The 11015-nt window shown below is 36.4% G+C and overlaps 1 protein-coding gene across 1 annotated transcript in view; it reads right to left on the bottom strand.

Moving 5' to 3' along the window:
- Positions 1 to 233: 233 nt before the first annotated feature.
- Positions 234 to 11015, bottom strand: part of kdr (kinase insert domain receptor (a type III receptor tyrosine kinase)) — a 33673-nt gene continuing 22891 nt past the window's right edge. The window contains exons 17-30 of the mRNA XM_073855959.1: positions 10378 to 10513; positions 10142 to 10246; positions 9655 to 9768; positions 9151 to 9239; positions 7014 to 7179; positions 6791 to 6882; positions 6506 to 6628; positions 6296 to 6407; positions 6114 to 6213; positions 4330 to 4444; positions 4101 to 4234; positions 3800 to 3884; positions 1642 to 1727; positions 234 to 1185 (exon numbers count right to left, since the gene is read on the bottom strand). Of these exons, the coding sequence (XP_073712060.1) occupies positions 969 to 1185; positions 1642 to 1727; positions 3800 to 3884; positions 4101 to 4234; positions 4330 to 4444; positions 6114 to 6213; positions 6296 to 6407; positions 6506 to 6628; positions 6791 to 6882; positions 7014 to 7179; positions 9151 to 9239; positions 9655 to 9768; positions 10142 to 10246; positions 10378 to 10513 (1674 nt within the window). The 3' untranslated portion in view covers positions 234 to 968. The remainder of the gene's footprint in view (positions 1186 to 1641; positions 1728 to 3799; positions 3885 to 4100; positions 4235 to 4329; positions 4445 to 6113; positions 6214 to 6295; positions 6408 to 6505; positions 6629 to 6790; positions 6883 to 7013; positions 7180 to 9150; positions 9240 to 9654; positions 9769 to 10141; positions 10247 to 10377; positions 10514 to 11015) is intronic.

The following is an 11015-nucleotide window of genomic DNA, read 5'->3' as shown; positions in this document are numbered from 1 at the left end:
CCCCCCAAAATGGTCTCATTCACAGAGGCTAGCATGCATTGTCTTGTTCTCCCACATGCACACAAATAGCATGGAAAATAACTAAAGATAACAGGACTTTGTCTCCTCACGGTCATTGAGAAACAGATCCAGGAAGAGTTAGGTCTCCAAAGATGCACTCTTTTGCAGCAGCCACACACGCACATGCACGCACGCACACACACATTTTGACTGGCAAGAGATTTATTTAAAAAAAAAAAAAAAACTAATAATATAAATGTATATTATTAAATCATTATGGCAAAATACTGACATTTTCATACATGGACAAAAAGGCCCTCATAACAAACTGTACAATCAAAAGGCCCACCAAGAAATAAACCCAAAAAACAAGAGATTGAATGCAGAGAATTCAAAAGATGAAGACAAATAATGAAAACAATTCATATACTTAATCGTCTAACATTCCAGTTACTATTTACTGTGCGGCAGGAAGTGGGCGTGACTCTGTACAGGAAGTGCCGTGGACACACCGAGAGGCCACTTTTGCTCTGCAGTCTGTGTAAACATGATTGTATTGCCAAGGCTTTCTCTCTTAAAAAATGGCATTTATAAGAATTAAAATAAAACTCTTATCTCCTCCAAAACAGTCTGGTTCAACACAATATATTACATTTATTTCAGAAACAGAGTATAATGAAAGATAAAGGTTAAACGTGTGAGTGGTTCCCTTACACATACAATTCAAAGAATTAGACGAGAGTCAATTCAACAGTTTGTTGTTGTTGGATGATACAGTGCATATGAAGTCATTACGGCTAATGACAGGAAAACCTAATATGAAAAATGACATTGAAGGTTGCTACTCATTTTAGAAAGGAAACTGCCCTTTGGCTCCTGTATTATTTGTATGAAATGAGCTTAAAGGGATTCTGTGTGATGTTACAATTAATGTGAAGGAAGAACACAGTCCGAAGCTCATCTAGATGTTACACCGGAGGTGCGCTATAACGGACGTCCGTAAGGAACTTATCGTCTCTCCTGGGCAGTGGAGGTTTCTTCTGGAAGTCTCTCTTCAGAATCATTTCCTCATTGGCGTATATGGGAGCTTCTGCGTCATCGGAGTGGTAGCCAGACTGGTAGCCGCTGGTCTGATTGGAAGACTCAGACGCCAAAGACTCCTTACTTTTGCACCGCAGAAGTGGGCTGAGGACGGAAGCACTCATGTTTAAATCTTCCTGGTTTTAGTGTATAAGCCTGTACGAAGGCCATGTTTACCTGACAATGTTTTCAACCAAAACTAGAACACTTTTTATGTGTTTTGGGGTCCTGATCCTGAACAACCTTTTGAAAACGACTTTGCAAACTTAAAAAAAAAAGAAACAATGCCACTATTATTTCCATCTATACTACAAAAACGGGAATCTGTGAAAATGGAGATGTCATGCAAAGTGCGAGTACTTGACAACCATAAAAACAATGTTGGCCTACAGGACTGTGTTTGTGATACTCAAGATACTGAGTTTATTATGCTTCCTCTTCAAAGCTTACCAAATGTTGCCAAAAGATGTTGTGACAAATGCAAAGGAGAAACTTAGTAACATTGTCATGTAAATATTTCCTAAGATCAAGATCATTGTGTATTGCTACTGTACACCATACCTGAAATTTGGTGTTCTTTGCACCTGTCGATCCAGAGCTTTCATCTGCTCACGTGATAAGCCCAGTCCACGGTCCATGTGACCGTTCTGTATGGAGATTATCATTATTTTTATTATTGTAAAACATGTATTTTGTGACACAAAATGCTTTGCAAGGTAATCTGTGGTAAATTTGCTATTCAACAGGTAACAGCAGCAAGGTCACAGGTTTTATTCCCATGAATTGGGTCTGCAATTTATGAATGCAAATGTGGTAACATCTAAATAATGGCGCTTTTCCATTGCATAGTACCCCACGGTTTGGGCTAGGGTCAGCTTACTTTTGGGGGCTTTGCACTGGGTGCAGTTCAGGCTCAACATTTCTACTCTGTTGTATTACTAAATGATAGTAAACAACGGTTTAAGAAGAATTAAATGATAGTTTTGCAAAACATTAAAGTTGTATGATTTCCTAAATGCCATGTGATGCTACTGTCTTAGTTAAGTACGAAATTACAGCTACTGTTAGCCAAAAACTTCAACCCCGTCACATTCAACCCTGTCACATTTTTATTATAACAGGGTTGAAACGTTGTGACGGGGTTGAATATTTGACACTTTTTAGTAGAGTACTCAATTGTAGACTTGTTATATTGTGATGTGACCTGTTAGAAATAATCGATTATGGTATTTTATGTTCAATAAAAATGGAAAGATCGATTGATGTTTGTGATCAATTAATCCTTAATGCTTTTGATTTAATGTTAAATACTTACTAAAATGTTTGTTTGTTTTTGCCAACTTTAATAAAATAAAATTTTATTGAATGTGATATCATTAATTTTACAGGTAAGAAATCCATGCTATATTAAATAATGATCATCACTTCAACCCTGTTATCATTTTCAACCCCGTTATGCTGAGTTCAACCCTGTTATTTGATAGTTTTTATTAATATTTTGGTGATAAAACGACAAATTAGGTCAATGTTTGTTTTGCTGTATGCAGAATTTACAGGACAGTCTGAAAAAAATGAAAGCCTGATTAAATTCTAATGTTAATGCATATTTTGTGATAAGACATGAAGACCAATGTTAGATAAAGTTTTCGTGACCTGATTTGGTATTCAAATGGTGAGTATTAAAAAATAAAATTCTACATGCAATAAATGATATCAAACAAGGGACATCTCATTGAAAAGCTTCTACAAGAATTTACTTGAAAATCTTTTTAAATCATATTTAAACAGGGTCCATGTTGTCTGTGACGGGGTTGAACTCCAAAACAACTTTCAGTAAAAAAAAACACTAAATATTGATTAGAATTTCATGCCTGAGGTGGGAAAATGTATTTTCTTAAAGGTTTGACTAATCCACTATCAGATGAAATGATCAAAAGTATAACTATTTAAGGTATATATTTAAAAAAAAGTATGACCCAAAAGGCACCCATCTCAGAGAATGACTCACCCGCATAATCGCTATAATGTAAAAGATTAGCTTTACCTTCATGCTAGCTTGCGCTGTCTTGAGTAAACCTGTTGTCATCTGTGCTTTGCTGTAAGTTCCCAAACTCCATTTTAGCGATGAAAAGGTTGAAAATCAGGAACACCATAACAGTTTTTTTCCAGACTTGCAGTTTGTGTCGGCACTTGCGCGATGCCAACGTCCGCATATATGCTTAAATGAGGCTCAGCGGAGTGCGTCAACTGATGCCACGGGTGTTTGTACAGAAACTGTCATGTGATAACATCTATGTGCAAACATCTATTTGTGGTGGTCAATTTTAATTTTATGGCGGACTGAGAAATAAATTAATGTATGGGAATGTACAACGACACTCTCACATGTATTATGTCACAGCAGTAGGCAGCACAAATATAACTACACGCCTATAATCCCTCCCACTCAAGTGTTACTTAACTCGATGGAAACGCTAACCAAGCCAAAGTGAGGTGGGCTGACCCGACCTGACCCAAACCAAACCGTGGGGTACTAAGCGATGGAAAAGCGCCATAAATGGTTATAAACACTGGCTGCTTACACCCACCAAGTCATTTTAAAACTCATGTTTAAATAGCTCCTTAAGGTAACATTTTCACGTTTTACAGTGCCAAAGGCTAAACCTAACCTTTTTAGTGATTAACTAGATCCTAGTTGTATTATGTAGAGCTCATTTACCATTACTGCAGTGTGCTCCAGGGGGATGTCCTCAAAAGTCGTCATAGTTATTGGCACTCCACAACTGTTTGTCTGCTGTGGTAACCTGTCAGGAGAGAGACGATTGCGACTATTGTTAGATTACTTTGACAAAAGAAAGGTTAAGCACATTTTATATCCAATTGTCAGTTCTTCTTCAACAACAGACCCAGATAATTGATGCTCAAAAGGATATAATTTAATCCGACTGGTGTTAAGGTCTATGATTTCATGAACAGCACAAAAACACCATGACACTTGACAGCAGATAGTGAAAACCAACCCCACAGGTGGAGCATTATCATAGTGGAGCTGGGCCTCCGCTCTGCTCGCTTGTAAAGTTATTTTAGATGTAGCATTGTGGTGAGGGGCTTCTGAATCTTCTTCCACATCTCCGTTTGTCAGTGGAATGTAGTCCTTTCCATCCTTAAACACAAGAGAGATATGTATTAATCACAAAAAATCACATTCAATATTAGAAAAATGTTAAAATGACACACAGACAGAAAGACAAGTCCATCCTGTTGAGCGCTGGCTTGTAGCAGATTTCCAAGATGCTCAACTAACTGAGTAAAAGTTGGCCTTTCTTTAGGTCGGTCAAGCCAGCAGTCCAGCATAGTCTGGTATCTGTAAGAAATTTAGATGGATTAGTTACATTGTTAGTTGCTACAGTACATAGGGCACCAATCTGATAACACAAACCTACCAACAACATAACATGAAGCCTGCTGTAATCACACATTACTACGATACAGTATAAACTGTATAAACTACTGTATGTCAGTGTTCTAAAATTAAATATTAGATTATTGACTTAAAGGGTTAATTTATCAAAAAATAAAATTGTTATTATTTACTCTCCATCAAGTGTACATATATTTAAAGTAATGATTTTTTTTTTTTACAATGGGACTGCATAGTGACTAACTATTCTCAAGCTTTAAAAGGATGCAAAAGTATCATTAAATACAGCTTGTGCTGTATATTCAAGTGTCCTGAAGGCGTACAAACGTGTTTGGTGAAAAAACAACTAAAATTAAAGATGCACCCTTATAACATTTTTTCAACGATACCGATTACCGATTATTCAGACTGACATCTGTCGAAAGTGATACAGATAGTTTGGTGGTTATATTGACTTTTATTTACTAAATTCTGAAGATTAAAGTCGCATAAAAAATGAAAATAAAATGAAAAACTTTCATTTGTTTTGGAATATTGTGGTATTTTTTGAGCTTTATTATTTTTTTAAAATTCATGTGCCCTCATAATCTTTAAAGGGGACACATCATGAAAATGTGACTTTTTCCATGTTTAAGTGCTATAATTGGGTCTGCCATTTAGTGCAGAGATCAACTCATTTTCATTTAAGAGTACACACCCAAAAATGGCACAATTTTCAGACGAACGGAACAATCTCTCTTTATTTCCGGTCATATGGTATGGCAGGTGGGCGGGGTCCGGGAGAAGATCGCTGCGATTAGCAATTAGCAACACGACCCAACTACAAAGCATCCAATCAGATCTCAATGGACAAATTCAAATCCAGCCCTGTTTTATTTCATTTCAGAAGCGGTATTTACTCGGATATACGTCACCGCGGGGAAAATTAGGCAATCGCTAGTTCCGTTTCATGGCGACTTTACATTTTCTGAATGTTATTCATTCATATAATGCCCTTTAATACTGAACATTAAACCAGTGATGCTTCTTTACATTTTCTATACACAGAGCCATGACTTTCAGCTGTTTTTAAACTTTCGGCCGATAGCCCAAAGAGTGAAAAAGTGCTTTTATCGACCAATCAGTTTAATCAATTTGTAAATGTAACACTGTTAGATGAAAGTTTTGACCTTTGTTTGTTCTCTTCATGTGAGAGATTGTATGCAAACAATGCAGTAATGCCTTAAGTATATGGCACTCATAGTCATTTAATAACGTTTAATAATGTTGTTTAATAATGTTTGTATCCTTTTGAAGCTTGAAGAGGTAGTCACCTTCCCCTGCTTTATAAACAAAAAAAAAATTCAAAACAACCAAGAAAAACAACGTAAGCCATCAGGGGTTTTAACACCATGGGGTGACTAAATAAGAACACATTTTTACATTTTGGTCTCCATCAGTAGTAAACTAAATTACCTACACACTATCGCTCAAATTATATATTAAACACTCACAGGAAACTATACTGCATATGGCTGGACTACTGTACCTGGATTAAGAACATCCCATGTTTCTGTTTCTTTTTAGTTTTACCCTAATACAAAAAGTTTGTAATAAAAGTGTTTCTAATTACATGTCAGGTGTGGCGTAGTCTGGAGCTCTCATTCTGGTTCCTTCCTTTAGCCTCCTGCAGAAAGACTCATCAATACACACACCCGGGTACGGCGATGCACCTGCACCAAAGGAGATCAGCAAATGTCAGCAAAGTACACAAGGATTTTTAATCAGTTCGTAACATATCAATGCTTATTTTACCCAGTGAGAAGATCTCCCAAAGCAGCACACCAAATGACCACACATCACTCTGCGTGGTATACACACGGTCAAAGATGGTCTCGGGTGCCATCCACTTCAGAGGAAGACGAGCCTGTGAGGAAGAGTGTGAGGAAGAGCATAAAACAGGGTAAATGCTAAAGTGTAAGTAATACGTTTTTTTTAATTAATATTCATAATAATAGTTCTTACATCTCCTTTACGGACGTAATCGGGGTCTTTATAAACATCTCTGGCCAGCCCAAAGTCACATATCTTCACCACATTGTTCTCAGAAAGTAGGATGTTTCTGGCTGCAAGGTCCCGATGAATACACTGGCAAACACATAGTAGCCAAAAGATTAACATTAATAGCAATAGATCCGCACCGGAGCTGCAGAGTAAATTGCTTTCAGGGAAGCAACAATTTAGTAAACTTTTAACTATCAAGGTTCAAGATTCAGATGTACAGTAACAAATGAATTGATGCGTGTGTACCTTTCTGGAGGCGAGGAACTCCATGCCTTTGGCAACCTGGAAGCTATAGCTGATGAGATCCTCCATTGTCAGTTGATCCCAGTCTGAACTCTCTGTACATAGATTACATATTGATTATGAGTTAATATATGACTATGTCTACACTTAAGTTTATCTTGGATGATCTGGGACTGAGTGATGAGCTACTAAACAACTTCAAAACAGTCCAGGTAGTCTGATGTACCTTGCTCATCCTGCACATTGTTTGTATTGGTCTCCTCTCCAAGTCTGGTGCACACCGCAGTGCCCGTGCAGATGTCCAGGCGAGTACTAGTTCCCAGACCCAGATCCCCCTCACACAAGTCCACTTCCTGCCGTACCTCCCTTTGGCTCTGCCGTGGCGTGCGCTTCTAAAACGCAGATGGATCAGTTTCCATTGTTGTTAAGTAAGCATGGCAGTCAGGGTCAAACATTACCAACACGTCAGATCTGTACTGTATCACATAAATACTAATGCAGTACACTTGGGTACACTTGGGTACATTGTGTGCAAGAAAGAACAACGGCTTTAACCTTATAAAAAATAAAAACAGAAGCCTGACAATTATTTGGCTGTTACTCAAGGTCTTGTATGAGGCTTTTGTGACCACATCAGAGGAAAAAGGAGTATTGTTAAAATAATGCCCTGCTGGGTCACACCAGAGGCAAAACTGATAAATATGTTTAAAATAGGCAGCGACTATTTACACTAAGGGCAAATAGCAATAGCTACTGTTTACACTACAGTAAGTGCAATAGAGAGGGGTGAGCGGGGTAAAAACTAACGCAGGGTTAATTGTAACGCAGCTACTTTACATATTACAGGGCCGAGCTTTTGGTCTTTTCTTTTATTGTCAAAAGATGATCTCCTGTGAATTTGTAAAAAGTTTTGATGTGTTTTGGTTAAGATATTTAACAAAGAGTGTTTTGAAGGCATGAAAGTAAAATTCTTCATCGTATGTTTTTTTAGATGTCTAAAAAAAGTTGGGTGTGTAAGTCACCAAATCCAACCTTATATTATTTTAATCACTGTCTTGTTACCTAAAACATAACACCATTTTGAAACATGTCAGCAACTCCTAGTAACTGATACTGGGATTGAAATCATTTCGCAGGGTTAGTTGTAAAACAGCGTTACAATTAAGCCTCACAATGATAATAAAATGAAAACAATGTAAATACTATTAATCAAAATGATAACTGTTAATACAAATATCAGGGGAAATAACTCACAATTATGATTTTTTTTGTCTTAATTTTGTGGCCCTTTCAATAAAAATCTATTAATATGCATTGATGCATAATGCAAGGATGGTTAGATGAAGGATCATGGATGGATGAATGGCAGATATATAAACAATATCCAACCAACTTTAGTATATAGACAGAATTGTATTGAATTTTGTTTAAACCAAATTTTCTAGCAGGTGTTACAACAAACCCTCTGTTTGTCACAATGAACCCCACCTATGGGGTAAGTTGTAACGTTTGCACTTTTGTCACTTTTATTGTAATTGTACGATATCGGTAGGTCCCACAAACAAACTTTAAGTGTTCATTTGTAGCAGAGATGTGTGTGTGTTGATGGTGTAAAAAATTATTAATCTAACTTAAATATTTTTTGAATAATAGAGCCAAAGTCAAAAAGCGTTAGGTTGTTTCCCCGCTCTCTCCTATTATTTACACAAAGTAAAAATATAGAGATCTTTTTTATTTACACAATATCAGCATTTTCTTAGCGATTGTCCATTTAAAGTAGGTGAAAATAAGTAAAATAAATAAATAATAAAATAATTAATTTAGCAATGTGTAAATAGTAATTAGATGCTAATTATATTAGCAAATACTATTTGCACCTCAGTATTTTTCTAGATGCAATAATTGACATAGAGTGTAAATGAATATATTTTTAAAAATTATTAAATGCATGCTGCATTATTAAGAGAATAAAAGCCCTCCCTACAGCGATCCCTAACCCTACCCAATAAATACTTTATTCTTAATAAACATGAATGTTAGGCACTTCATTTTCACTTTTCAAATAATTTCGTAATTTTACTGAAAACAAATTCGATAGGAAAAGGGAGATAAGCGAGGTTGGCAAAAGGCGTATTCAAACCAGCAACATCGCGCCAAAAGTCAGTCCCACAAGCCATACTCTCTACTGCCTGTGCCACTAAAGCCATTCATTTCTGTGCATCTTTTTTTACTTTAGTGGTCCAACCAGACATTGGTGGGCGGAGCTAGTCTAAGAGTCCCTGTTTGCACTTAGTGTAAATAGACCCTCCATTTAAAATATGGGTACAATAAGTGCTGCTACTAATAATCTATAGGCCTTTTACCTTGTAAGGGCTGTAATTTCCTCGCTTGCTTTTCAAATAACTGGAGAGGTTACCGTTTTTACAGTACTCCACAATCACCATCAAGGGTCCTGTAATAGTGAATGAGAGAGTGAGAGAAAATAAGTGACTGTTTTATTTGAAAACCCATAAACATTAAAGTAATAGTTCACAGAAAAATGAAAATTCTGCTATCATTTACTTGCTCCAAACTTGTATAATTTTTTGTTTTTGTTTCAATAAAATAAAATAAAAATATCCAAACAGAACTGGGGCACCACTCACTTCCATTGTATTATTTTTACAATGATTCCCCAGATGCTTGTTTACAATCATTCTTTAAAATATCCTCATTTGTGTTCATTAAAAATATAATAAATGATGACATAATTTTCATTTTTTTGTGAACTATCCCTTTAATACACATATTGTTGAACATTGTGTTTGCCTTTAGTAAAGGAATTGAGAGATTTGAAGATATGTAGAGCTCAAAACATGTATGCTCACCTCCTTGTTTGGTGCAGGCTCCTAAAAGGTTTACCACATTAAGATGGTGCCCAATGTGGATGAGAATCTTCAGCTCAGACATCAAAGCATGGTACTCACTGGCAGTGGCACCCTCTGTTGGAATTTGGGAATATTGCAGCCAAGTGTGTTAGGATACACAGGTCAGACACTCAAATGAGCATACTGTATATATAACATTTATAGTCGTTTGTAAATGTGTATGCATGTACTCATTTTTTTATGTTGCATAGCCTATGATTACAGTTGCTATGACTTAAAATGGTCACTATTCAAATGATCAAATCTGAAACATTGACATTGGCAAAAAATATGAGAATTTCTTGTAAACAAGATCCTCACAGGATTCTTACTTAACTGTTATGTTGTTAACATAAATTGTAGAAAATTATAAAAACAAAAAATACTAAATGCAACGTATAAACCGCATCTACAGCAGATGTGAGATCAGAGAAGAGCAGCTTCATACCCTTGAGCATCTTCACTGCTACCGTAGTGCAGGTGGTGGCCTTCTCAATACCATATGCAGTCGCTTCTACAACTTGACCAAATGCTCCTCTGCCCAGCGGCTCCCCTGGAAAACACATTTGTGAACCACTTGACATGTGCATGTACAGTAACATATTTGTTTTTAACTGTTTAAATGCTGATATTTCATTATTTAGCCAACATCAGAGATGATGTATCAGCAAGGCTCAGTCTTACCTAGTTTCAGTCTGTCACGAGGGAATTCCCATTTGCTGGCATCATAGGTCAGTCTTTCACAGTGTCCGTCCATTGGCATATCATCTGAGTCAAGGATCATTGACAGGTAGCCGGTTTTTAGATCTCCTTCATTAGGCTGTGAAAAAGGAGAGAGTGAAATTTAGCCATATAAAAGTTTAAAATAGTTTCCTAAGTTATATCTGTGAATTTGTCTCCTAACTTTTTGTGAGCAAGGGTTACCACAATGGATAAAACAATCTGGAGGGCTACTTTTTGATACTTATCTACTCAAAACGTTTTTGTTTTATTGGTTGATTCTATTTTATTTTACTTGTTGATATGCTTTATCAATGTTTAAAATGTTAACATACATGAAAAACATATAAAAATATGCAATATATTACAATTGAGACTATTAATAGTGTGTGCTTTGGCGGGCACCTCACAGACTCCCGTGTGCACCATGTTGGAGACCACTGGTCTCGTGTTTAGTTTACATAAAATTGTTTTTCAATTTTATTATTATGGTTTAATCTATTTACAGATAACTAAATCCCTAACGTATAAACAAGACAAACTGTGATTGGTTTCATTTCAAGTCAGACGGTCTCTCCTGTCTAAGTAGGCGGTTCTTGCCT

Source organism: Misgurnus anguillicaudatus, chromosome 18 (assembly GCF_027580225.2).
Source record: "Misgurnus anguillicaudatus chromosome 18, ASM2758022v2, whole genome shotgun sequence".
Taxonomy (NCBI): domain Eukaryota; kingdom Metazoa; phylum Chordata; class Actinopteri; order Cypriniformes; family Cobitidae; genus Misgurnus; species Misgurnus anguillicaudatus.
This window is presented reverse-complemented; position numbering and strand designations above follow the sequence as displayed.